Source organism: Scyliorhinus torazame, chromosome 7 (genome assembly GCF_047496885.1).
Source record: "Scyliorhinus torazame isolate Kashiwa2021f chromosome 7, sScyTor2.1, whole genome shotgun sequence".
Lineage (NCBI taxonomy): Eukaryota > Metazoa > Chordata > Chondrichthyes > Carcharhiniformes > Scyliorhinidae > Scyliorhinus > Scyliorhinus torazame.
In genome coordinates this window covers 196,116,938-196,144,863 of record NC_092713.1, presented here as the reverse complement: position 1 = coordinate 196,144,863, position 27,926 = coordinate 196,116,938, and the positions used below count along the sequence as shown (strand labels likewise).

The following is a 27,926-nucleotide window of genomic DNA, read 5'->3' as shown; positions in this document are numbered from 1 at the left end:
CGACGCCGGCTCGCACATGGCCACTGGCGCCGATGCCCTCAGCGATGGCCTGCTGAGACTGGGCCATGGCCTGCAGAGACTGGGCCATGGCCTGCAGAGACTGGGCAATGGCCTGCTGAGACTGGGCCATGGCCTGCTGAGACTGGGCTATGGCATTGAGCGCCTCTGCCATCTGGCGCTGGCACTGGCTCATGGCCTCCTGTGAGAGGGCAGCCATTTCCTGGGCCACAGACGCCGCCTGCACGGAAGGCCCCAGGCCTCGCAAACCGTTCCCCATGTCTGACACCGTCGCACCCATTGCCTCCACCGCGGACGCCACCCGTGCGGTGTCAGCCTGGGTGGCACGCATGACCGGGACCACTCCCAGCTCCTGGACGCGGGTGGACTCCTCCACCTGCGACCGCAGCCGCCGCAAGCCACCCGTCACCCTATTCGCTCGTCTCCGTGTCGGTGGTTGCATCGGATCTATGTGTGGATGTGGTAACTGCAGGAACCCGGGATCCATCTGGGCGGCAGATGTTCGCTTGGCCTGGGCTGCCCTCCGACCGCCTGGTCCCTCTGCTGCTCCTACCTCCACCTGATGTACCGGGACGGCTGTGTTGTGCGCACCAGTGAGTGTACCAGACGCCTCATCACTAAAGTGCCCAACCGTGGTGAGTGTTTCTGCGATGGTGGAGGGTGTTGGTGACAGCAGTGGCGTTGTGTCGTGCTCTTCGTCCCACTCTGAGTCCATGGCACTTTGGGGTGGGGGTTCGTCTCCCCCCATCCACTCTGAGTCACTGTCCGGTATTTCGTCTTCCCGGGTAGGGGTGTCCTGGGTAGTGCTGTCCCGGGTAGTGCTGTCCCGGGTAGTGCTGTCCCGGGTAGTTCTGTCCCGGGTAGTGCTGTCCCGGGTAGGGGTGTCCTGGGTAGTGGTGTCCCGGGTAGGGGTGTCCTGGATAGTGGTGTCCTGGGTAGTGGTGTCCTGGCTCGGATGTGACGGGGGCCTGTGGCTGCCCCCCTCATCGCTGGGTGGTCGCTCCCGCACGTGACGGGGGTGTCGTCTCCCTGTTGCTCCAGGTCTCTCCGTCTCCCGTGGTCTCCGAGGGGCATCCTGCGGGCGTCGCATGCTGGAGGGTCCGGGTCTCTCCGTCTCCCGTGGTGTGCGAGGGGCATCCTGCGGGCGTCGCATGCTGGAGGGTCCGGGTCTCTCCGTCTCCTGTGGTGTCCGAGGGGCATCCTGCGGGCGTCGCATGCTGGAGGGTGCGGGTCTCTCCGTCTCCTGTGGTCTCCGAGGGGCATCCTGCGGGCGTCGCATGCTGGAGGGTGCGGGTCTCTCCGTCTCCTGTGGTCTCCGAGGGGCATCCTGCGGGCGGTGTGCATCTGCGGGGATGGGTGCCTGGACGTTTGGTCCTGCGATACACAATGAAGCATGCATGGTTAGACATCAGGCAGTGATCAGGTGATACGGGGAGGGGGATATAGGGGAGGGGGGATATGGGGACGGGCTGTTGGTGGCTCACTTGCTCGTGGGGCCCCGACCTCTGCATCAGCAACCTCCCGGTCCTCAGGTCCGCCAGCCAGTTCCAGGGCCCTTTCCTCGTGTACGGTCAGTGGCCTCTCATCAGCGGGCCCTCCTCCAGTCCTCACATGCTCCCTATTGTTGTGTGCGCGCTTCTCCTGTGGGGGGGGTGGGGGTGGTGGCAGGGGTAAAAGGCAACAGTGTTAGGCAGGTATATGAATGCACGCCATCGGTTGCGCGTGCATTGCAGAGGTTAAGGTTAGGGCTGGATTCACTTGGGGATATGGGGGAGGGGGGGATATGGGGGAGGGGGGGATATGGGGGAGGGGGGATATGGGGGAGGGGGGATATGGGGGAGGGGGGATATGGGGGAGGGGGGATATGGGGGAGGGGGGGATATGGGGGAGGGGGGATATGGGGGAGGGGGGATATGGGGGATATGGGGGAGGGGGGATATGGGGTAGGGGGTATGGGGGATATGGGGGAGGGGGATATGGGGAGGGGGGATATGGGGGAGGGGGGATATGGGGGATATGGGGGAGGGGGGGATATGGGGGATATGAGGGGGGGATATGGGGGATATGGGGGAGGGGGGATATGGGGAGGGGGGTATATGGGGGATATGGGGGAGGCTCACCCTGCCTGCTCTGATGAGGTTGTTCACCTTCTTGTGGCACTGGGTGCCTGTCCGTGGTGTTAGGGCCACAGCGGTGACGGCCTCTGCCACTTCCCTCCACAGACGCCGGCTGTGGCGTGGGGCAACTCTGCGGCCGTGCCCGGGATACAGGGCGTCCCTCCTCTGCTCCACCGCGTCCAGGAGCGCCTCCACATCGCGTGACTCGAACCTCGGGGCTGAGCGACGGCTAGCCATCCAGTCGGGTGTTGCGGTCGGGTGTTCCGGTCGGGTGGGGGGGAGCTGCGCGGCCTTATGAGCCGTCACGCCGTGCAGCGCGTATGACGCTGCACGGCGTGAACCATTGCGCAAGCGCGGATCCCGTCACGTCGCTGCTAGCCCATTTCGGGCCGGAGACTATCGGCCCATTTTTATGACGTGACGCAAGTGGGATTTGCGCCGTTTTTTGCGCCGATCGGCGGACTTTCCGCCGATAACGGAGAATTTTGCCCATAGTTTGGTCTTGTACACCAGACATCTACACTTCCTGGGTAGTTGCCATGCAAACCTTACCTAGGAACTTTGGAGGGGTTTCCCCAGCACATCTTTGGGATACCCCCAATTACATTAACCTGAAGCTTGAAAGCTACCACCCAATATCTTTACCTTTCCACCCATGTGAGTTAGAGTGATCCTTTGACTTGGTGGTGACTTGGTGGTGACGTTCCTGCCTCTGAGTCAGAAGCTATAAAATTTCAAACACCACCACAGGCAGCTGTGACAAGTTGAGAGCAGAATTCCAGCCGGGAAAATACATGGACAAGAGATAGCATAAACCAGTGCAGGGGAAATTTAGAACTGCTATCAGGAAGTTCTTATTCACACAGAATGTGACCAGTGCACGGAATAGATCTCCTGGGTAAGGGCAACATTGTTGCAATTGTTCAAAGTGACAGCTGAATACTGTGAATGTTCACTTGGGCTGGATAAGAAGAATGAGTTTCCATATGGAAAGCACCTGACTGGTACTGTTGCTTTTAACAGACATTTTGCATGTGCTGCTAACAAACCCTTTCTTACAGCTACAGGACAACATCACCGTGGACAGTATGGAGGAGTGCACATCACCAGAATCATGCTGGCAAGACAAGAATCACACCTGGACTTTAGTCAACAGAACGTATGAAGAAAACTTTGAGAAGTGTAAGTGTGGAAATTGTTTTCAGAATTTGATGCTAGTTTACATATTAGTGAAAATGTACACTTTCTTTAAAGGAACACACATTGATTTTGTTGCTCAAGTTGTTCAGCAAGTATCATGAATTGTACTTATTTTTGTCCGGTATCTTCAATGCCACAATATGGTTTAATATATTTCACTTGTGCTCATACATACATATTGATGTGTTGGGTGTTCTGAATCACATACAGGTCACCAACACTTGAAGTAGTGCAACACTGTTTTATTAAAAGGTTAACTATTTAAACATCCTTGAGCTGTGGGTAAATACGATACTAGCTTTAACTTCTGACCCTTGCCTAGTCCTAACCAGGTGCTGCACTCAGCACATGGTGAATGTCTGTGTTGCAGGCTGTGAGCTCTGTGCGCCTGGCTAGCTGCTACTCGAATGAGCGGGAACTCTGATGCCCCCTGTCATTATAGTGCATGTGCTCTCACTGATGATTGGCTGCAGTGTTGTGTATGTTGATTGGTCCCACTGTGTGTCCATCAGTGTGTGTCTGCACCATGATATACTGGTGTATATTATGACACATATATCTGCAGATGCACACACATGCATGAAGATATGTGCATTCACATACAAAAACTCCACAAGAATACATGCATTTAGACATAAAAGTAAAGTCTCTGTAACCACAGATGACCATAGGCTGCTTTCCCCTTTGAGGGAAGGTCGTTGACCTTCTTCCGACACTGGCAGCCAGTCCTTCTGGTCGCACTGCCTGAGCTGACTGCTGCTGCCATCTCGTCCCAGGCAGCTCTGGCTGCCTTGCGACTCACCCTCCAGGAGCCTTGGGGGAACAGGACATCCCTCCTGGCCTCCACTGTGTCCAGGAGCCTCCCAAGGTCAGCATCCCCAAACCTTGAGGCCGGTCTCCTTGGCGCCATTGCTGCGCGTTGCCTGTTGTTGGCTGAGCAATTGCACCCTAAGTGCTGCTCCGCGTTGTTAGCGGGAGCACTGATGAGCACGGTCCTGGCGAATCAGCTGGTGTGCCAGCATTCAGGACGGGGAGCCCATGAGGCCTCGTTGAGTGGACCAATTAACGTTGAATAGCGTTGCTGGCCTCGGTTGGCCAAGCACCAGCTCCGATACCTCCAAACTCCCCCCCATGGCAGTCCACCCCAACCAAGGCTGGACCCCACCGGTTTCCCCCCCTACCCCCTCCGAGCACAGCGGTAGCAAGCCCAGTGCCCCGGGCTCTTTGCCTGTGAGCGAAGGTGGCTACACACCTTCTTGTGTGCCAGCAGCAGCCCTTCCGCCAGGTTCATGTTTTTAAAAAGTTACACTAATTGGCGCCCAGATGACCACTTGCTGGGGAGATGGTTGGATATGGGCTGGCTCCCGTTAATTGTATGAAAACCAGTCTTCAGTGGTGATTAGTAATTTCTCTCCACTGTGGAGACATCCCGATTTAGCCTATGGCAGCCAGCTAGTTGCATTGCGAACGGTTTGACGCCAGCGGGGTTCCCGTTTTTGGCCTCTCCTGCTATTTTCCAGCCTCATCGTGCTCTCGCTCTAGAGCAACAAGGCCACTGAATCGCGCCCAATACTCTGATCTCAGATCTGCAGTGTTAGTGTTGGTATGGAAGTGCTGAAAGCAAAGAGGAAAAGTCATAGTTACAACCCCTACTGAGAATCAGTGCCAATTTCATGAGAATGTGATCATGTGGATGTTGAGGTAAGGACTAGGACAGCTCAGCAGAATTCCCGTTCCGTTGGATCTCCACTCTTCCCACTACCGAAGGCTTTCAGTTCAAACATGAAGAATGCACAGTGAATTACAGAGGGATGCTTAAATAAATCATCTCAGCTTCTGTCTCCAGTAGAAGTCAAGTTAGCAAGGAAGAGGGGAAGAGGGGAAGATTTTGTTACAGTTCATAAACATAATAAGTCCCACATCATTTTAATTTGGGCGGCACAGTAACACAGTGGTTAGCACTGTTGCTTCACAGCTCCAGAGTCCCAGGTTCGATTGCCGGCTTGGGTCACTGTCTGTGCGGAGTCTGCACATTCCCCCCGTGGTTTTCTTCCGGGTGCTCCGATTTCCTCCCACAGTCTAAAGATATGCAGGTTAGGTGGATTGGCCATGATAAATTGCCCTTAGGTTAGGTGGGGTCGCTGGGTTACAGGGATAGGGTGGAGGCATGAGCTTAGGTAGGGTGCTCTTTCCAAGAGCAGGTTCAGACTCGATGGGCTGAATGACCTCCTTCTGCACTGTAAAGTCTATGATTCTATGATTCAGAAACCCCTCTTTCCTATCGAAATGACTATTCATGTTAAAGATGTCACTGTGCAATGTATGATGGAATGATTACAATGCAAGCTTTCATAGTGGTTTCTTAAGGTGTCTTTGTCAAAGGTGTATCAATGAAGTCAAGGTATAGACCAAACTGAATTAACAACAATCCATTTAAGGGGAAGTTGGGTAAGTCTGACAGAGTCAGCATGGTTTTATGAAGGTGAAATATTTCTGACAAATTTAGTGGAGTTCTTTGAGGAGGTATCAGCCAGAGTAGATAGAGGAGAATTAGTCAAAGTTATATTTTTAGATTTTCAAAAGGTATTTGATAAGGTGCCACATCAAAGGCTATTACACAAGATACAAGCTCAAGGCTTTGGAGAGATATTCTGCCATGGATAGAGGATTGGCTAACTAATAGGAAGCAGTGAGTCACGATAAGAGGGTCTCTCTCAGGTTGGGGGGCAGTAACCAGTGGAGTGCCACAGGGATCAGTACTGGGACCGCAGCTCTTCACAATATATATTAATGATATGGAGAAAGAAACAGAGTGTACTGGGGCTAAGTTTGCAGATGATGCAAAGGTGGGAGGAAAGCTGGTTGGAAGGAGGATATAAATAGTGTAAAGCGAGATATCGAGAGGTTAAGTGGATGGGCAGAAAATTGGCAAATAGAATTCAATGTGAGAAAATGTGGGATTGTTCATTTTGGATAAAAGAATGAGAATATGGATTATTATTTAAAAGGAGAGAGACTGCAGAAAGCTGCAGCACAAAGGCACTTGAGGTCCTTATTCATGAAACTGAGAAAGCTAGCATATAGATGCAGAAGGTAATAGGGAAGGCAAATGGAATGCTAGCTTTTATTTCAGGAGGTTTGGAGTATAAAAGTAAAGAGGTGTTGCTGCAATTGTACAAGGTACTAATGGTGCCACATTTAAACTACTGTGTACATTTTGGACCCTTTATTTATGGAAAGATATATTATTATTGGAAGCTGTACAGAGGAGGTTTACTGGGATGATCCTGGGTATGGAGGGGCTGCCAAATGAGGAAAGATTAAACAGGTTGGCGCAGTACTCCTGGGAGTTCAGAATAATGGCAGGTGATATGATTGAAAATATCAGATTCTTGGGGGGTTAGATGGGGCAAATGTTGGGAGGATGTTTCCACTCATGGGAGAGTGTAGGACCAAAGGATATAGTCGCAGAACAAGAGATGCTCATTTAAGATGGATTTTAGGAAGATGTTCTCTCACAGAGTGGTGACTCTTTTGAATTCTTTCCTCCAGGAAGCTGGGGAGGCCACATCCTTGCTCATTTTCAAGTCTGAGATCGATAGGTTATTAATCAGCAGGGGAATTAAGGGTTACGAGAGAAGGCAGGAACGTAGACTGAGTGAGTGTTAGATCAGCCATGGTCTTATTAAATGGTGGAGCAGGCTCAAAGGGCTGAATTGTCTTCCCCTGTTCCTATTTGTCTACCCCTGTTCCTATTTGTTAAGATCTAGTACAAACAGGAGAAAGAACTAAAATGGTCTGCTGGGACGGTGAGATGAAGCAAAGTTAGAGGAGGATAGTGTGGTACATTACTGTGCTCCAAAATTCTATGTAATCAGATGAACAGTGTGAGGATCTGAATGGCCTGCCCCTCTTCTTCTGATCCTATACTTCTATCTTAGTGGTGTGCCACTGTTAACACCAGGTGAGGAGGAATGAGCTCACTCGCCTTTTATTCAATCTCTCGTTGGTCACACAAAGGTTTGGTTAAAACTCTTTCACCCCATGGATCCCTTTTCCAGTCCAAATGTATTTACTTTTTAACAATCAAACACGGTTTTATGAGTGATAGGAAAGATTAACAGTGGGATTCTCCACCAGCAGGGTTCCACGTTGCGCTGGCAGCTCACCCACACCCGCGGGTTACCCAACAGCATGAGGTGGCCACAATGGGAAATCACATTGGTAAGAGGCAGGAATGGAGAATCCAGCTGCCGGCGAGGGCAGGCCGTCCAGTAAAACGCTGTTGGACCGGAGAATCCTGCCCTAAGTTTATTAATTACTAAAGCCTGAGGAAAAATAACAAACAATATCACGCACACATATCAGAACTTAGACAGTTAAGAGTCCAAATAAAAGTCAAAAGAATATATGTGCGAGTCCTTGTCTTGTCCGTGAGGTGTAGATTGTGGAACGTTCTGGACGTTAAGTTCGCTGGTTTTGGCAAACTCTGGAGTTTTTCACTTTGTTGAAGATTGTTTCTGCAGGGGTGATTGTCCTTTAATTCCTTCCTGTTTGCCTGCTCCTCTGTTTGTCAGAGCCATTCAAAAAAAAACTCATCTCCATGTATTGTGCAAAGGGAATTCAATTGGCACGTCTTGTATCCGATTCCATTTCGATCTTTCAACTCAGAAGTGTTGCACGTTTTGAGATGTAGAACAACAGGAGGTGGGGGTTACCTCATACTCCAGAAGGGTTTTGCATGTCTGGTGGGGTGTAGCCAGCTGGATGGCAGTTTCCATCGTCCTCACAGAATCACAGTGGGTTAAAAGTCCAGCACTTCACATTTTTAATGTTTTTTATTTAAGTGTCTCTGTTTGAAGCATGTTCAGCATGCTTTATGGCAAGGTACAGATATAACACTCTGAATGACTCAAGCACGCTGACACATGGCACTGACTCAGAGTTGAATGAATTAGCCTACCCTTTACATCAGACGGCAAGCTTCCCAGGCCCACTCCTGAACTCATCTGTCTGAGTCTATAGCTGGGATTTTCCAGCACACCCAGTGGCGGGATTTCCAGAGGCAGAGGCGGTTCGGCTTGCCAGTGGCCGCCAGCAGGATCTTCCAGTCCCACCAAAGTCAATGGTCATTTGCATTGCTCAGTGGCCGCGCCACCAGGTAAGCCGTTGTAGGGAGGGAAGGTCACCTTCGGAAAACCCCAGCCTATGTGCATGGACTAATGCATCTTTAGTTTTACAATGGTGAAACTCCCTGTGTGTTTCAGCAGTTGTAGTCATGGAATGGGAAATTGGTCATTGGATTGACAAGAGCTTGGGGATGAGGGTGCTTTGTAAGCCCTCAATCTTTATTCAATGCAGGAACCACTTGTTATAATCTAGACTGACTATTTGAGTCTGCCTTTTTTCCAGGTAACCATTTGTTTGTGAACTCCACCATGTCCGATCTAGTGGTAGGCCTCATCCTGTTGGCTGGCTCCCTAGTGGTTCTCTGCACATGCCTGGTACTGGTTGTCAAGCTGCTGAATGCCATGCTGAGAGGACAGGTTGCTAATGCCATCAAAGGTATCATTAATACTGGTGAGTCACTGATTGCAGTTAAGAGCAATGTTGCTCTCTTTGTCGTAAACATTCTAAGCAGACATAAAGTTTGATGAAACAATAATGTGGGTTATTTATTTGAAGATAAACCTATATAGAGATAGAGTTAACTGGGAGGCTAATTACAGTGCAGCTAACCTCTACAGTCGCTGCTAGCAGACTAACTATAACTCATGGGACTACTACCTCATATCCTGTGCCAGTGGTAGTAGTTTGGTGCAGTTTAAGACATGCTCCCTAAAAGGTACATGTCATTATACAACAACATAAGGAGCTGTATTCCCCACTGTAACTATTAGAGACTTCAATGGATTGCTCGAGTCAGGCAAACTGTTAACACCAACACTTAAATGTTGCAATTTCTTCGGAGCAGAGGTGTAGCAAGACTAGTTTAAAGTGAAATAAAAACAGGAAACATTCAGCAGATCAGACACCACGTGAAACATAGAGTTGACATTTCAGACCATCGAACCTTCATCCATTGGGTAATAGTCCTGAAATATTACCTCTACCATGCCCCTGCCACAGATGACTGGCTTCCCAAGTGCTTCCAGCAGTTTCTGCTTTTAATTCAGATTTACAGCATCTATGATACTTTATTCTTTGCTTGTTAGACCTGAACTCGGGGTATTGCAGTTTTGCATCTTACATGGAACAGGCACATTTTCACCATGAACTGTTAACCAATCCAAAAATACCCACTAGAAGCCTCATAGGTAAGACTCCGAAAGCATGGATTTTGGCCAATTTAATTAATACTCAAGTGTCAGTCCTCATTGCCAGGTTGGTGGGAATTTGGCTGATTTTGCAGTCCAACTCTTGGAGTCTGTAACATTGTAGGTAGCAGATGAGAAACATATCAGCCACAATAGCATATTGGTTAGCACAATTGCTTCACAGCTCCAGGGTCCCAGGTTCGATTCCCCACTGGGTCACTGTCTGTGCAGAGTCTGCACGTTCTCCTCGTGTGTGCGTGGGTTTCCTCCCGGTGCTCCGATTTCCTCCCATAGTCCAAAGATGTGCACGTTAGGTGGATTGGCCATGATAAATTGCTCTTAGTGTCCAAAATTGCCCTTAGTGTTGGGTGGGGTTACTGGGTTATGGGGATATGGTGAGAGTGTGGGCTTGGGTGGGGTGCTCTTTCCAACAGCCGGTGCAGACTCGATGGGCTGAATGGCCTCCTTCTGCACTGTAAATTCTATGATTCTATGATAGAATGTTGGAACAGAATGTTGGAACAGACTCGGTTTGCCAAATGGCCTAATTCTGTTCCAAATCCTATGAACTTACTAACTTATTACAGCAGTGAGAGCCAAACATCCAGTTCTGTAGAAGGGTCATGTGGCCTCGAAACATAACTCCGTCTCACTCTCTCTCCCGTCTCGCTCTCTCTCTCTCCACTGATGCAGCCAGACTTGCTGAGCTTTTCCACCATTTTCCCAGGTTTTTCCCCAAATGTCCTATCACCCCTTTTGATATTGGCTGCAGATTTCTTATATCTAGTGTGCTGGCCTCTCGCTAAGAGTTAACATTGCTTGTGAATGGGGAAAAGTTGCTTGTCAAATGGATAGCGTGGTCGTTTGCATCAATCTCGAAAACTCCAAAAGAAATCAAACCTGGGAAGACATCAATATCCATGTCAATGCAAGAGTTCAGCAAAGGGTCTCATCCTATCAAAGTACAGGCAGAAGTTGAACTTCAATCATTAGGGACAAAAGGTCACAAAGGAGAACAAGTAATACTCCAATCATTACATATAAAGTGATTGTAATTGTGACAATATGTGCATAGTAAGCATAATGAAGGGTTAACAATTTACTGTAGCTACATCCAACCATTAGATGGCGATCAAGCGCATACACGGGTATCATGCGATATTCTTGATTCGGGAGAAGGTTGTTAGGCCGGATAGTGAATGTACATGTTATCTTTTATATCTTAGCAAGCAAGTCAAATTTATTTAGTTGTAGTGTTAATAAATTAACTTTGTTCAATACATCGCTTGATGTTCTTTGTGAGACATTACACTTCAAAGCCATCCTTATTCAGAAATCAAAGAACATCACATGATACCAGGAGTGGACATCATAAAGTGCCTGGTGTGCATGCTAAAGATACGTAGGAAGGTGCAGAAGGAAAAGAGAAGTGTGCAAGAAATTTCCGTGAAACAAAACTTAGAGAACATTTTTAACCAGAGTCTGACTTCAACGACAACGCTGAAGCAAATCCCAGTCAAAGCGAGATGGAAGGTCTGCAAACTCCATGGCAATTTCATATTTTGAGTAAAGTAGACATTAATTGGCACGATTTCAAGCAGCAGTTTGAATTGTATATCTCTGTCCTAGACCTAGAAGCGGCCAACGACCAGCACAAAATAGCACTGTTTTGAACTGTGGCTGGTTCACAAGCCATTGAAATCTTCAACTCGTTCTGGTTTGAGCATGAGGCAGATTTTTTAAAAGTACGACAAAGTTATCGAGAGGTTTGACAAGCACTGTCAGTTGCAACAAAATGAAATGTTTCAACGGTATGTGTTCAGGCAAAGAGTGAAAATGCAGGTTTAAACGCTTGCCTGCTCCATAATGTATGAGACTAAAAGCTCAGTCATGTAATTTTTCGATTCTCCTGGACTCACTTTTGCGAGATCAGATAGTCGACGGAGTAAAAAGTGACAAACTGCGAGAAAGTTATTGCGACAGTCTAATTTGACTTTAGAAGGTACAATCAGTATGTGTAGAGTAAGCGAACTTGCAAGAATCAATTTTCAGAAATGAGTGTCTGAGAAACTGGCGCAGACACTGACAATGTGGCTGACGCCATTAATGAGGTGTCACACCTAAAAAAGAAACGTGCTCAAGATGTCAGCCATTTTAAGAATGGCGACAGCCATTTTACGTATGACGTCGCGAGCGTCATTATGTGTAAAATGTGTGGCAACACGCATCGGATTAAGAAATGACCTGCATATGGAAAAATCTGTGCTAAATGTCACAAGCTAAACCATTATGCATCTAAATGTAGATTGGGAACACATTCGTAGCAGTTTAAAAAGCTTAGCATAGTAAACAAAGGAAGAGTTGTACAAGAAGTAAGCATTAAAAAAGTTTAAAACAAGTGATCAAACCTGACTCAGGAAGATGAATTTGACTTAAAGGATTCCTTCTTTGTTGAAGTAGCGGAAAACATAGAAACCACACATCAAAAAATTACCAATTCGGAAATTTTAAAACAAATTTCTATCATTCAGAATACAAGTGAATGGACGATTACTTAGAAATAAATGAAACCAACATAGAGATATAATTGGGTATCTGAGCAAATGCCAATCTTATTAATCAGACGAGATATGGCCAGATTAAAGATAAAACCAGTGATTGGTGAGAATGATATCAACTGCGAGATTATAATGGCAACTTGATAACCACAATGGGTACTTGCTATTTAACTGTCGAAGTTAAAGAGAAAAAAATTCCAATTAAATTCGAGATTGTTGAACGAAAGATCATCATTACTTGGTGTTCAAGCATGTGAGATTCTGCAGCTTGTGAAACGCATTTACAGTTCGGGCAGGATTTCATCCACTTGCAATGACCAGATTGAGGTGATTATTCAGAAATGTCCTCACATCTTTGATGGTATGGGAACACTACCATTTGAATACAAAATCTAGTTAAAAGCAAATGCCGAACCAGTAATTCATCCACCGAGGAAGGTACCAGCTCCTTTGAGGGAATGTTTAAAAGTGGAACTTGAACGTATGCAGCAGTTGGGGATAATCACCAAAGTGGAAGAACCAACTGACTGGGTCAGTTCAATGGTTTGTATTAAGAAAGCCAACGGTGACCGGAGAATCTGTATTGATATCAAAGATCAGGGGCGTCATTCTCCGACCCCCCAGCGGAACATGGCAAAATTCTCCCCCAACGGCGCGATGTCCGCCGACTGGCGCCCAAAACAGCGCCAATCAGACGGGCATTTCGCCGCCCCAAAGGTGCGGAATGCTCTGCACCTTTGGCGGCCTAGCCCCTCAATGTCGAGGCTAGGCCGGCGCCGGAGGGATTTCCGCCCTGCCAGCTGGCGGAAACATCGTTTGTTGCCCCGCCAGCTGGCATGGAAATTACATCCCCGGGCGGCACATGCGTGGAGTGTCAGCGGCCGCTGACAGTTTCCCGCGCATGCGCAGTGGGGAGAGTCTCTTCCGCCTCCTCCATGGTGGAGGCCGTTGCGGAGGCGGAAGGGAAAGAGTGCCCCCACGGCACAGGCCCGCCCGCGGATTGGTGGGCCCTGATCGCGGGCCAGGCCACCGTGGGGGCACCCCCCAGGGTCAGATCGCCCCCGTGCCCCCCCCAGGGCCCCAGAGCCCACCCACGCCACCTTGTCCCGCCGGTAAATACCTACTTTAATTTACGTCGGCGGGACAGGCAATTTCTCGGCGGGACTTCGGCCCATCCTGGCCGGAGAATTGAGCAGGGGGGGGCCCGCCAACCGGCGCGGCCCGATTCCCGCCCCCACCCAATCTCCGGTACCGGAGTCTTCGGCAACCAGCGGGGGCGGGATTCACGGCGGCCAACGGCCATTAAACGGAAACACTACCCGATTTCTAAAAGGGAGGAAATTACTAGTGAAATGTCAGGTGCCAAGATTTTTACCAAGCTAGACGCGTCCAGGGGTTTCTGGCAACTAAAATTAGATAATGCAAGTTATGAAAACTCTGTAAATTTAACACACCATATGGGAGATACTCTTTCAACAGAATGCCTTTAGGGATTATTTCAGCTTCTGAAATCTTTCACCGGGCGAGAGAAAAGATGGTCGAAGGTATCCCAGGCGTACGAGTGTACGTGGATGAATAATCATTTGGTCATCAAATTAAGAGGAACATAATGCACGACTTCTGCAAGTCATGAAGTGCATTGAAAAGTTTGATCTCAAACTGAACAGAGCCAAATGCCACTTGGGCATCTCCAGCCTAATTTTCTTGTTTGATCAGCTCAAGGAGTCCAGCCAGACAGTGGCAAGATAGCAGCCATCACCAGAATGTCATTTACAAAATACAAAAAGGCAGTCCTAAGGATGCTAGGTGTTGTCAATTTTGGGGGAAAATTCATACCAAACGTGGCATCATGCACCACGGCACTAAGACAGCTTATCCAAAAGAATGTGACCTTCAATTGGTCTGATGAACTCAACAGAAAGTGGTCTGATCTGAAACGAGCACTCACTACAGCACATGTTCTGTCATTCTTTGATCCCAAAAGCAGTACGAAGATCTCAACAGGTGCCAGCAAAGACGGCTTAGGCGCAGTGCTGTTACAAAAGACTAGTGAAAGGCTATGGTGACCAGTTGCATATGCCTCGAGAGCGATGACACCAACCGAGCAGCGCTATGCGCAAATTGAAAAGGAGTGTTTGGGTCTACTCATGGGTATGGACAATTCCATAACTACGTGTATGGGTTACCCACATTCACAGTTGAAACGGATCATCGTCCTCTCATCTCAAATATAAAAAAGAATTTAAACGACATGTCTCTACGACTACAGAGAATGGTCATGAAACTTCAAAGGTACAATTTTGAGTTAGTCTACACGCCAGGAAAGGAGTTAGTTGTAGCTAATGCACTATTGCGTGCAATCGATGATCCAGGGACGACGGACATCGCACAGATCTTTGAAGCTCAAGTGACCCTCATTGAAGAGAACCTAGTTGTGTCTGATGACAAGTTGAAATTAATCAAAGAGGAAACAAGTAAGGATGAAACTATCCAACGAGTGTTTAAATACATGCGGGTTGGTTGGCCCAAAGGACCTTGTTCCAACTACTGAAATATACAAACAGAATTAAGCAGTGTCAATGGGTTTCTGCTCAGGCAAAATCGTATCATAATACCGACTTCTTTACGACAAATGATCCTCAGCAAGGTGCATGAAGGCCATCTGGGGGTGGAAAAATGTAAAAGGAGAGCTCGTGAGTCCATGTACTGGCCGGGAATCAACAACGACATTAGCAAACTAGTTGCACAATGTGGAATGTGCCTGAAGATCCAGTCCCATCAACAGAAGGAAGCACTGACTATGCACAAAGTTGTCACAACTCCGTGGTTGAAAGTAGGAATTGATCTGTTTTTCTTCCAAGGCAGTGAATACTTGTTAGTCATTGACTATTTTTCGAGGCAGTCATCAAGGCTACGAAAAAAATCTTTGCTAGGCATGGCATCCCATTCACAGTAATGAGTGACAATGGACCTTGTTTTGTTAGCATTGAATGGACTGAGTTTTCCAGACAGTATGACTTCCAGCATGTAACCTCCAGCCTGCTTCATCCACAATCCAATGGAAAGGCTGAGAAGGGAGTGTATATTGCCAAGAAGTTACAAAAGAAAGTTTGGGATTCAAACAGCAACCCAAACTTAGCTTTGTTAAGCTACAGAGCACACCACTTGCGACAGGATACTCACCAGCACAGTTGTTGATGAATCGAAAGATACGCACCATGTTACCATGTCTTACAACAACAAATCCTGAAAACGAAGACGCAATCAAAAATATCAAACAGAACAAAAGGAAACAACAGAAGTACAATGATAGAACAGCAAAAAATATCTATCAATGCTAGAACAAGGTGATATTGTCAGAGTACAACTTGCAAATGGATGGTCGAGCATGGCACATGTCATACGCCAGGCGGCTCCACATTCCTATGTTGTAGTAATGGAAGAGGGTTCTATATTAAGGAGAAACCACAGAGTAGTTCTTTTTTTTAAATAAATTTAGAGTACCCAATTATTTTTTCCAATTAATGGACTATTTAGCGTGGCCAATCCACCTACCCTGCACATCTTTGGGGTGTGGGGAAAAAACCCACGCAAACACAGGGAGAATGTGTTCGCCCCCACAACCCAAAGATGCACAGGTTAGGTGGGTTGGCCACGCTAAATTGCCCCTTAATTGGAAAAAATTAATTGGGCACTCTAAATTTTTTTTAAAAGCAAGTTGAATCTATTTAGTTATAGTGTTAATAAATTAGCTTTGTTCAATACATCGCTTGATGTTCTTGTGAGACAGACTTCAAAGCCATCCTCATTCAGAAATCAAAGAATATCACAGTAATTGTATCCAAAAGAGCAGAATGGCCCTCTATGCAATGACCAGAGCAATTCAAGCCAAGCATTTCAGCAGCCCCATCCAGTTCTTGATAATCATCAATGCCATATCTGTAGGACAACAAGAAATCCAGGTTATCATACTAACCAGGACATTCTGGTGTCAAAATTAATAAAAGCTCAGCAGTAATATGTAAAATAGCCTGAAAATGGGTCACAAGAAGTCCCTACCTAACACTGTCACTGGGTCAATATACTGGAACTCCCTACCTAACAGAATGAGTGAAACCTATCACCACAGTGAGTGCAGTGGTAAATGAGTGAAGCCTGTTACCACAGTGAATGTGGTGGTAAGTTAGTGAAGCCTATCACCACAGTGACTGAGGTGGTAAGTCAGTGAACCCCATTACCACAGTGAGTGCAGCATCACCCACCTTCTCAAGGGCATGAGGGATGCACAATAAATGACAGTCTTGCCAGTGATACCCACATCTCAAAGCATGAAAATAAAAACATTCTATTGTGGAGGATTATCACCTCACGCGAGGCCCAATAACATACTGAGAAGAAACAAATTCTACATTGCTGATTTACAATTGAGGATAGCTGGCCTGGATGTACAGAAATTTCCAGATATTGCCAATTGTAACCAAATAGCTATTGAGGCTCATCATCATCTGAGGAGTGTCTATCAGATAGTGACAATCTATGAAATAAGTTGAAGTAACTCAGGAAAGTGTTGATGTCCTGAAAGATAGCAGATAGAACAGATTTCAATGTCATGTTCCTTGTTTTATTTCAGATTTTCCATATCCATTTGGTTGGCTGGCAGGGTACCTTGCCATGTTCGTGGGAGCTGGCATTACGTTTGTGGTTCAAAGCAGTTCAGTGTTTACTTCGGCTATCACTCCCCTCATCGGTAAGTTCACAAGCAACTAGAAACCATGCCATCCTGGTGGCCAATCTACAAACTGTAGTCAGAATCATGGAATTACAACATGGAAGGAGGCCATTGGGCCCATTGTTTATGTGCCAGTTCTTTGATTGAACTTTATTAGAGCTCGTCACACACACCCTAGTGTTACAATTCTTCCTATGCAAGCATAGATCAGATTCCCTTTTGACAGTTACCATTGAATCTGCTTCCGCCACCCTTTCAGGCAATGCATCCCAGATCATAACAAAACATTGCTTTGAAAGAGGTCTCCTGATCTTTCCCTAATTAATTCAAACCTGTGTCCGTCCATTATCTACCCTCCTGTAGAAACATTGGCTGGGCTTTCTGTTGCGAGTCCGCACCACTACTGCTGCTAGTGAGGACGGAGAACTTGACGCTCAGCCAAACCTTCCATTGACTGCAGCGGGATAGGAGAATCCTGCTTTGGTGTATGGATGGAGAATCCCGCCCAGTTTCTCTTTATTTACTCCCGTCAAATATTTTGTAATTGTGAGTACCTCTTTGAAATGTCCTATTGTTGCTAATGTTTGGTTGGCTCTTAATTTGGCTCTGTTTAATTACATTTGCTCAAGAGTCGCCAGGTATCTTTCGACACCGCCACAAGGTTCAGAACCGAATAGTGATCAATGACTCGATACATCAATTAGTAAGTTCGAAAGCAATGCTCATTTATTTACACACAGTCAAATCTACTCATGCATAAACTCTACAAACTAAACTACCACTATTACTAAAGCCTATACTTAGCTTTGGGTGCCCACTCAGTCAGAGGAACAATGGCCGTTGCTCGGTTCTGAGGCTGCAGGGTTGAGCTGTTTACAGGGTAGCAACGAGGAGCGTCCATCTCGTGGGCCTTGAACTTGGCCTCAACTAATTGGGTCTTTCTCAATCAGTCGTATCGATTTTCCTCCAATAGAGGGCTGGTTCCCTGATTGTTGGGCGTGTCCTGGTGACTGTTAGTCAGCTTTGTCTTAGCTTCTTCTGGCGCCGGGGAGTCTGCCTTAACATTGTGTATCTAAATGTTTCCCTTTTGTCCCCGGAGATGGCTCATGAGTATGTAGATTGCTTGGTTGTTTCTGTCCCGTCTGAGAGTTTAAGGTTCTAATCAAGTGACAGAGCTTGCACCTGCTTGTTTCTTGGCATTGTCCAATTTTCCCTGCATTCTTTGCAAGTGTCCATTTTGTAATCGGGACGTGGCCATTCCAGATGGCTACACTATTAACCTTCTCTGTTCTCAGAAGAACAATCCCAGCGGTGCCAGTCTCTCCATGTAACAGGTCATTCTTCATTTGTCTCATTCTGTAAATTTCCTCTTCATCCCCTCCAAGGCCTTCACATTCTTCCTGTCCTGTATTTGACACAAAATCTGTTAATGCCTAAACTGTGACTTATAACAATTTACCTTCTTTACTTCCATACTTTTGCACTCTATAGGGTGAATTTTGGATTTGGAGGTAGGCAGGGGTGGAAAGTAGCAGAAAACAAAGTTAGGACAGTTCCCCAAAATTCCAATGCTCCAGGAGTGTTTGCCAGGTGTGGGCTACCACAGAAATCAACAACCTGATTAGTAGAGGGGGTGAGGCAATCAAGGTAATTAAGGCCTCAATTAAGGGCCATTTTCTGTTTATGAAAGTGATGCAAATTGCCATCACATGGGCCCACCTGCTCGGTCTGAAGTCTGGCAATGCTTCAGAGGCAGCCACTTAGTAGGATGTCATAGGACCATTAGAGACTGCTTCAAATCCTAGTATTAGAGAGACACAAGGGTTCAAAAGGATGTGATCATGGCCAAACACATTTATGTTACCCCCCAAGCTGAGGATCCTCACGATTTTGGGCCTTATTTTTGAATGCTCCCACTGGACCCTTTCGTGGGAGTCTCAATTCTGAGGCCTCCCATTTCCGCAGCAGCACTTAACCTTTCCCAGTGGGACTGCTGGGTGACCATTTCATCATGCCCTCTGATTGGCCTCCCTGGTTCTGTGTGACAGCCATTGGCCCAAAGTAGATGGCAAACTCCAAGACACCCTGTTAATTGGCCGTCCCTTTAAATTATAGATGTGGGTGAACCATTGGCACAGGCAGGCATGGGAGCTGGAAATAAACCTGAAGCTTGTGAGCTTTATAAATCGGGAAGATTCTGGCCTATGCCTTGATTTGTGAAGTGTAGAATACTGATTTGATAGCTTTATCAACTTGTCCTGCCATCTTCAAAGAATTATGTATGAATTCAAGTTTCCCGATTCCTTCTATCCTCTTTAAAATTGTAGCAGATTAATTATTATAGGAGCATTGGGCTGACGGTGGCATAGTGATAATGTCACTGCATCTGTCATCCTCTGGCCCAGGGGTATGCCTCCAGGGATATGGGTTCAAATCCCACCATGGCAGCTGGGGGAATTGAAGTTCAATTAATAAATAAATATGGAATTAAAAGCTAGTTTCAGTAAATGATGACCGTGAAACCATGAATGATTATTGGAAAAGACTAAGGCCCTTTAGAGAAGGAAATCTGCCATCCTTAACTGGACAGAGGTTGACTCTTAACTGCCCCCTGAAATATCCGAGCAAGCTACTCAGTTCAAGGGCAATTAAGGATGGGCAACAACTGCTGGCCTTGTTAGTGATGCCCACATCCCATGAACAAACAAGGAAAGAGGTATTTTGGACAGAATTCTACTTTCCCTAGTTGCCGGGCTGAAGGCAGGGAGTGGCCAATGAAATAATGGGGCGCTATGTCGGTTGGGCAAAGTTTCAAAGTGGTGGGCTCTGAGGCAGATTAGCTGCCTGATAAGTTTACAAAACTTCTGGCACATGCAGAGATTGGCAGCTTAATGGAGACAGCCTTCCTGCAGGAACCTGGAGGGCCATCATAGCCAGAGGCTCCATGAACACAAGCAGGAGCCTCAGGTAGGAAAGTCAGTTCGTCATGATCCCAACAACCATTGCAACGACTACCTCCCCCACCTCCCCACCATCCCAATATTTTAAACCTTTGTTTTTGGGGAGATGCTGGTGGTAATTTCCCTGGGCTAGTAATACAGAGGCATAAAACTTAAGCTTCTGAGGACATGGGTTCAAATCCCCACCATGGCAGTTGGTGGAATTTAAATTCAAATGAATTGAAAAAGAAAACCTGGAATTCGTGATGGTGACCTGCATGTAGCCGTCATCGATTGTCATAAGAACCCATTTTGTTTAGGGAAGGAAATCTGCCATCTCTACCTGGACTGGCCGACATCTGCAGATCCACAGCTTAACTGCCCTCAGAAATGGCCTACCAAGCCACTCAGCTCAAACGGCAACTAAGGAGAGGGAGTCGGCCATTGAAATATATGATGAGGTGAAGGGTTGTGAATCTTTGTAATTCTCCGAGGGTTGTTGATGCTCAGTTGTTGAATTTATTCAGGATATAAGGATATAAGTGAGTTTTGATCACTGAGGGATTGAAGGGGTTTCGGGAAAGGTTGGGAAAATGGATTTGAGGTAAAAGTTCAGCCATGATCAGCCAGGTGGAGCAGGCTTAAGGAATTTTATGGCTTATTCCTGCTTTTATTTCTCATGGTCTCAATTTCTTATCGAGGGAAGAGAATGAAATGATGAGGTAAAAGGTCGGAAAAATGGCCTTCTGAGGATAATGGATGTTAATGAACAGCATCCAGAGCTGGGATTTTCAGGAAGCTAACCCTTGGGTGATTACAAAGGCATCCCAGCAGACCTTTGGCGCTTGCCACAGGATTCTGAGGCACCTGGGTCATAAAAGGCTGGGACAATTTAACATTCACAGGTTTGGGAGATGGTTTGATCTTCCTGAGAGTGATTGATTCCACACCTTTGAAGGGCTTTGAAATTTAACCCCCTCCCTGGCTTTCTGGAATCCAGGAAGGCAAGGAATTTCCTTGTACGCAGCGAGGACATCAATGATTAATTAGAACCATAGAATTTACAGTGTAGAAGGAAGCCATTCAGCCCATCGAGTTTACACCAGCCCCTGAAAGAGCACTTATCTAAGACCATACCTCCACCCTATCCCCGCAACCCAGAAACCCCACCTCATGTTTAGACACTATGGGGAAATTTAGCATAACCAATCCACCTCAGCCGCACATCTTTGGACTGTGGGAGGAAACCGGAGCACCCGGAGGAAACCCACGCAGACACGGGGAGAACGGAATCCGCACAGACAGTGACCCAAGCCGGGAATTGAACCCAGGTCCCGGGCGCTGTGAAGCAACAGTGCTAACCACTACCGTGCCGCCCGATGATTTCATAGATTTCATAGAATTTACAGTGCAGAAGGAGGCCATTCAGCCCATCAAGTCTGCACCAGCTCCTGGAAAGAGCATCCTGCCCAAGCCCACAGCCCCACCCCGTCCCCATAACCCAGCAACCCCACCCAACACTAAGGGCAATTTTGGACACTTAAGGGCAATTTAGCATGGCCAATCTACCCAACCTGCACATCTTTGGACTGTGGGAGGAAACCGGAGCACCCGGAGGAAACCCACGCAGACACGGGGAGAACGTACAGTTCCGCACAGACATTGACCAAAGCCAGGAATCGAACCTGGGACCCTAGAGCTGTGAAGCAATTGTGCTAACCACTATGCTACTGTGCTGCCCAAATTATTCGTACATTCCTCCATTACTTCCAGAAGAGAATTACAAAGGTGCTGGGAGGAAGTCAGTTCCCTGTCATAATGGCTCCTGAATGAAATCTTCCATCTGCCCTATTAGAATTTCATTGGACAGTCAGTAAAACTCCAGTGGCAAATCTTGACTTCAAATCTTAAATCATTGGGCAGCTAGACTTCTTAGTTTGGATATTTTAAAACTTGAGATAAGCTAATAATTGCTCTATGTACTGTTTTGACATTTGGCATTGTGTTTAATTGGTCTTGATGCGTTCTTTCATGTTGTTTAGGCATTGGGGTGATCAGTATTGAAAGGGCCTATCCTTTGACCTTAGGGTCCAACATTGGCACCACCACCACCGCAATCTTGGCAGCTTTGGCTAGCCCAGGTGACATGTTACCAAGTGCATTCCAGGTAAAAACCAAACCATTTGTCGGTAAGTTATAGCTATTTGCAACTGATAATGAACACAAATGCCCAACACGGCAGCATAGTGGTTAGCACTATGGTTTCACAGCGCCAGGGTCCCAGGTTCGATTCTGACTTGGGTCACTGTCTGTGTGGAGCCTGCACGTTCTCCCCGTGTCTGCGTGTGTTTCCTCCGGGTGCTCCGGTTTCCTCCCACAAGCCCCTAAAGACATGCTGTTAGGTGAATTGGACATTCTGAATTCTCCCTCAGTGTACCCGAACAGGCGCCGGAGTGTGGCGACTAGGCGTTGTTCACAGTAACTTCATTGCAGTGTTAATGTAAGCCGACTTGTGACAATAAAGATTATTATTATTATAAATGCTTTCAGGATAATTTTCCTACCTTTTTCCTTGCTTTTTTCATGGAGGTGCTGAACTGGGCTGGTCCATGGCTGTATGGATCACTGGCAGCCCTTTGGCACCTAATCCAAGTGCCCATCTTTCACAAGCGCCCATGTCCAATGCACTTCAGTAGATATTGAACCATGGAGGCCCGTCACCTCATGTCCCAACAAATATACTTTCCAGCAGAAACCACTAGATGATAATGAGGAACAAAAATAAAGAAAACAAACAGGCAGACAGTGCAGGGATCCCTTGTGGCCGTTCCCCTTCAGAACAAGTATACCGTTTTGGATGCTGTTGGGGGGGATGACCTATGGGGGGAAGGCCCTGGCGGCCAGGTCTCTGGCACTGAATCTGGCTCTGGGGCTCAGAAGGGAAGGGGGAGAATAGAAAAGCAATAGTAGTAGGAGATTCAATGGTTAGGGGAATAGATAGGAGATTCTGTGGTTGCGAGCGAGACTCCCGGAAGGTATGTTGCCTCCCGGGTGCCAGGGCCATGGATGTCTCGGGTCGTGTCTTCAGGATCCTTAAGGGGGAGGGGGAGCAGTCAGAAGTCATGGTGCACATTGGTACCAACGACATAGGTAGGAAAAGGGGTGTGGAGGTAATAAATGAGTTTAGGGAGTTAGGCTGGAAGTTAAAAGCCAGGACAGACAGAGTTGTCATCTCTGGTTTGTTGCCGGTGCCACGTGATAGCGAGGCTAGGAATAGGAATAGAGTGCAGCTGAACATGTGGCTGCAGGAATGGTGTAGGAGGGAGGGCTTCAGGTATTTGGATAATTGGAGCACATTCTGGGGAAGGTGGGACCTGTACAAGCAGGTCGGCTTGCATCTGAACCAGAGGGGCACCAATATTCTGGGAGGGAGGTTTTCTAGTACTCTTCGGGAGGGTTTAAACTAATTTGGCAGGGGAATGGGAACCGGATTTGTAGTCCAGCAACTAAGGTAGCCGATATTCAGGACGCCAAAGCGTGTAGTGAGGCAGTGGGGAAGGGAAAACTGACAAAGGAGAGTACTTGCAGGCACGGAGATGGGTTGAAGTGTGTATACTTCAACACAAGAAGCATCAGGAATAAGGTGGGTGAACTTAAGGCATGGATCGGTACTTGGGACTACGATGTGGTGGCCATCATGGAAACTTGGATAGAAGAGGGGCAGAAATGGTTGTTGGAGGTCCCTGGTTATAGATGTTTCAATAAGATTAGGGAGGGTGGTAAAAGAGGTGGGGGGTGGAATTGTTAATTAGAGATAGTATAACAGCTGTAGAAAGGCAGTTCGAGGAGTATCTGCCTACTGAGGTAGTATGGGTTGAAGTCAGAAATAGGAAAGGAGCAGTCACCTTGTTAGGAGTTTTCTATAGGCCCCCCAATAGTAGCAGAGATGTGGAGGAACAGATTGGGAAACAGATTTTGGAAAGGTGCAGAAGTCACAGGGTAGTAGTAATGGGTGACTTTAACTTCCCAAACATTGAGTGGAAACTCTTTAGATCAAATAGTTTGGATGGGGTGGTGTTTGTGCAGTGTGTCCAGGAAGCTTTTCTAACACAGTATGTAGATTGTCCGACCAGAGGAGAGACAATATTGGATTTGGTACTTGGTAATGAACCAGGGCAAGTGATAGATTTGTTAGTGGGGGAGCATTTTGGAGATAGTGACCACAATTCTGTGACTTTCACTTTAGTAATGGAGAGGGATAGGTGCGTGCAACAGGGCAAGGTTGACAATTGGGGGAAGGGTCAATACGATGTTGTCAGACAAGAATTGAAGTGCATAAGTTGGGAACATAGGCTGTCAGGGAAGGACACAAGTGAAATGTGGAACTTGTTCAAGGAACAGGTACTACGTGTCCTTGATATGTATGTCCCTGTCAGGCAGGGAAGAGATGGTCGAGTGAGGGAACCATAGTTGACAAGAGAGGTTGAATGTCTTGTTAAGAGGAAAAAGGAGACTTATGTAAGGCTGAGGAAACAAGGTTCAGACAGGGCGTTGGAGGGATACAAGATAGCCAGGAGGGAACTGAAGAAAGGGATTAGGAGAGCTAAGAGAGGGCATGAACAATCTTTGGCGGGTAGGATCAAGGAAAACCCCAAGGCCTTTTACACATATGTGAGAAATATGAGAATGTCTAGAGCGAGGGTAGATCAAGGACAGTAGCGGGAGATTGTGTATTGAGTCTGAAGAGATAGGAGAGGTCTTGAACGAGTACATTTCTTCTGTATTTACAAATGAGAGGGGCCATATTGTTGGAGAGGACAGTGTGAAACAGACTGGTAAGCTCGAGGAAATACTTGTTCGGAAGGAAGATGTGTTGGGCATTTTGAAAAACTTGAGGATAGACAAGTCCCCTGGGCCTGACGGGATATATCCAAGGATTCTATGGGAAGCAAGAGATGAAATTGCAGAGCCGTTGGCAATGAGCTTTTCGTCCTCACTGTCAACAGGGGTGGTACCAGGGGATTGGAGAGTGGCGAATGTCATGCCCCTGTTCAAAAAAGGGACTAGGGATAACCCTGGGAATTACAGGCCAGTTAGTCTTACTGCGGTGGTAGGCAAAGTAATGGAAAGGGTACTGAAGGATAGGATGTCTGAGCATCTGGAAAGACACTGCTTGATTAGGGATAGTCAGCACGGATTTGTGAGGGGTAGGTCTTGCCTTACAAGTCTTATTGAATTCTTTGAGGAGGTGACCAAGCATGTGGATGAAGGTAAAGCAGTGGATATAGTGTACATGGATTTTACTAAGGCATTTGATAAGGTTCCCCATGGTAGACTTATGCAGAAAGTAAGGAGGCATGGGAGAGTGGGAAATTTGGCCAGTTGGATAACGAATTGGCTAACCGATAGAAGTCAGAGAGTGGTGGTGGATGGCAAATATTCAGCCTGGATCCCAGTTACCAGTGGCGTACTGCAGGGATCAGTTCTGGGTCCTCTGCTGTTTGTGATTTTCATGAATGACTTGGATGAGGGAGTTGAAGGGTGGTTCAGTAAATTTGCAGACGATACGAAGATTGGTGGAGTTGTGGATAATGAGGAGGGCTGTTGTCGGCTGCAAAGAGACATAGATAGGATGCAGAGCTGGGCTGAGAAGTGGCAGATGGAGTTTAACCCTGAAAAGTGTGAGGTTGTCCATTTTGGAAGGACAAATATGAATGCGGAATACAGGGTTAACGGTAGAATTCTTGGCAATGTGGAGGAGCAGAGAGATCTTGGGGTCTATGTTCATACATTTTTGAAAGTTGCCACTCAAATGGATAGAGCTGTGAAGAAGCCCTATGGCGTGCTAGCGTTCATTAACAGAGGGATTGAATTTAAGAGCCGTGAGGTGATGATGCAGTACAAAACTTTGGTAAGGCCACATTTGGAGTACTGTGTACAGTTCTGGTTGCCTCATTTTAGGAAGGATGTGGAAACTTTGGAAAAGGTGCAAAGGAGATTTACCAGGATGTTGCCTGGAATGGAGAGTAGGTCTTACGAGGAAAGGTTGAGGGTGCTAGGCCTTTTCTCATTAGAACGGAGAAGGATGAGGGGCGACTTGATAGAGGTTTATAAGATGATCAGGGGAATAGATAGAGTAGACAGTCAGAGACTTTTTCCCCGGGTGGAACAAACCATTACAAGGGGATATAAATTTAAAGTGAATGGTGGAAGATATAGGGGGGATGTCAGAGGTAGGTTCTTTACCCAGAGAGTAGTGGGAGCATGAAATGCACTGCCTGTGGAAGTAGTTGAGTCGGAAACATTAGGGACCTTCAAGCAGCTTTTGGATAGGTACATGGATTACGGTAAAATGATATAGTGTAGATTTTTTTGTTCTTAAGGGCAGCACGGTAGCATTGTGGATAGCACAATTGTTTCACAGCTCCAGGGTCCCAGGTTCGATTCCGGCTTGGGTCACTGCCTGTGCGGAGTCTGCACATCCTCCCCGTGTGTGTGTGGGTTTCCTCTGGGTGCTCCGGTTTCCTCCCACAGTCCAAAGATGTGCAGGTTAGGTGGATTGGCCATGATAAATTGCCCTTAGTGTCCAAAATTGCCCTTCGTGTTGGGTGGAGGTGTTGACCTTGGGTAGGGTGCTCTTTCCAAGAGCTGGTGCAGACTCAGTGGGCCGAATGGCCTCCTTCTGCACTGTAAATTCAATCATAATCTATGATTAATCTAGGACAAAGGTTCGGCACAACATCGTGGGCTGAAGGGCCTGTTCTGTGCTGTATTTTTCTATGTTCCATGTTCTAAAAACCCCAGTTAACTTTAACTCTCCTGAGTTAAAGAGGGCCGAGGACAATTATAGCTCCTTTCTTTTTCATTGGCTGCGGCAGCGAACGCAGGCCAGGCTGAGGGCAGAATGTGAGACCTTCGGTGACTCACTGACTTCTCTGATGGTTGCTTGCATATCCAAACTGACCAATTAGCTTTGATAAAGAGTCATTCAGACTCGAAATGGTAGATCCCTTTTCTCTCTACAGATGCTGTCAGACCTGCTGAGATTGTCCAGTATGTTCTGTTTTAGTTTGTGACCAATTATAAGGGATCAGCTGATGTATAAAATCATGCAGTTGAACAAGTCAACCAAGCTGATTAGTCCAGTGAAAAGGGGCAGAGTGGCATTGGAAAATGGACTACCAATGGAGGCAAGTGATTTGCTATCAAGGCGACTTTTAATGCCTTCAGGTCTGTTCATATGAACCTGTGAAATCTAGGCAGCAAGCTACACACTGGTAGCTGTGGCACAATCGTACGAACATATGAACATACGAATTGGGCCATTCGGCCCATCAAGCCTGCTCTGCCATTCAGTAAGATCATGGATGATCTGATTGTGGCCTCAACTCCACGTTCCTGCCAACCCCCCAAAACCTTTGACTCCCTTAATAGTCAAACATTTCTCTACCTCAGCCTTAAAAATATTCAATGACCCTGCATCCACCACTCTCGGGGAAAGTTCCAAAGAATCACCACCCTCTGAGAGAAAAAGAGTTCTTCTCATCTCCGTCTCAAATGGGAGGTTTTAAAACTGTGACCCCTAGTTTTAGTCTCTGCTGCAAGGGGAACCGCCCTCTCAGCTTCCAGTGAAGTCCCTTCAGAATCTTGCATGTTTCAATAAGATCGCCTCTCATCTTTCTGACCTCAATGGATACAGGCCCAACCTTTCAATCCTTTCCTCACAAGGCGATCATCCCAATCAGTCACGTGAACCTTCAGTCAGTAGCACTCTCCTCAATTCTTTAAATGAGACAAAATTAGACCCCGGGCGGGTTTATCCGTCTGTTGATGGCAGTGGGATTTTCTGCTCCTGCTGCAGTGAATGGGATATTTGGCTGAGCGTCAAATTCCCCATCCTCATTAGTAGCGTGGTGGGCCCTCAACAGAGAATCTAGACTGATTAATACAGACTGATTCTTCACTACCATTGTATCCAGAGTTCTGGAAGACAAGCTAAACAGACCATAATCATTCCCTACCAGCATTTCATGGGCGGGATCCTCCGT

The 27,926-nt window shown here is 47.0% G+C and overlaps 1 protein-coding gene across 3 annotated transcripts in view; it reads left to right on the top strand.

The window, feature by feature from the left end:
* LOC140426769 (sodium-dependent phosphate transport protein 2A-like) overlaps positions 1-27,926 on the top strand; it is an 80,451-nt gene that overhangs the window by 41,919 nt on the left and 10,606 nt on the right. For all 3 annotated transcript variants that reach the window (XM_072511924.1, XM_072511925.1, XM_072511926.1), the window contains 4 exons: positions 3,197-3,317; positions 8,748-8,915; positions 16,841-16,957; positions 21,921-22,045. In XM_072511924.1, coding sequence (XP_072368025.1) covers positions 3,197-3,317; positions 8,748-8,915; positions 16,841-16,957; positions 21,921-22,045 — 531 coding nt within the window. The remainder of the gene's footprint in view (positions 1-3,196; positions 3,318-8,747; positions 8,916-16,840; positions 16,958-21,920; positions 22,046-27,926) is intronic.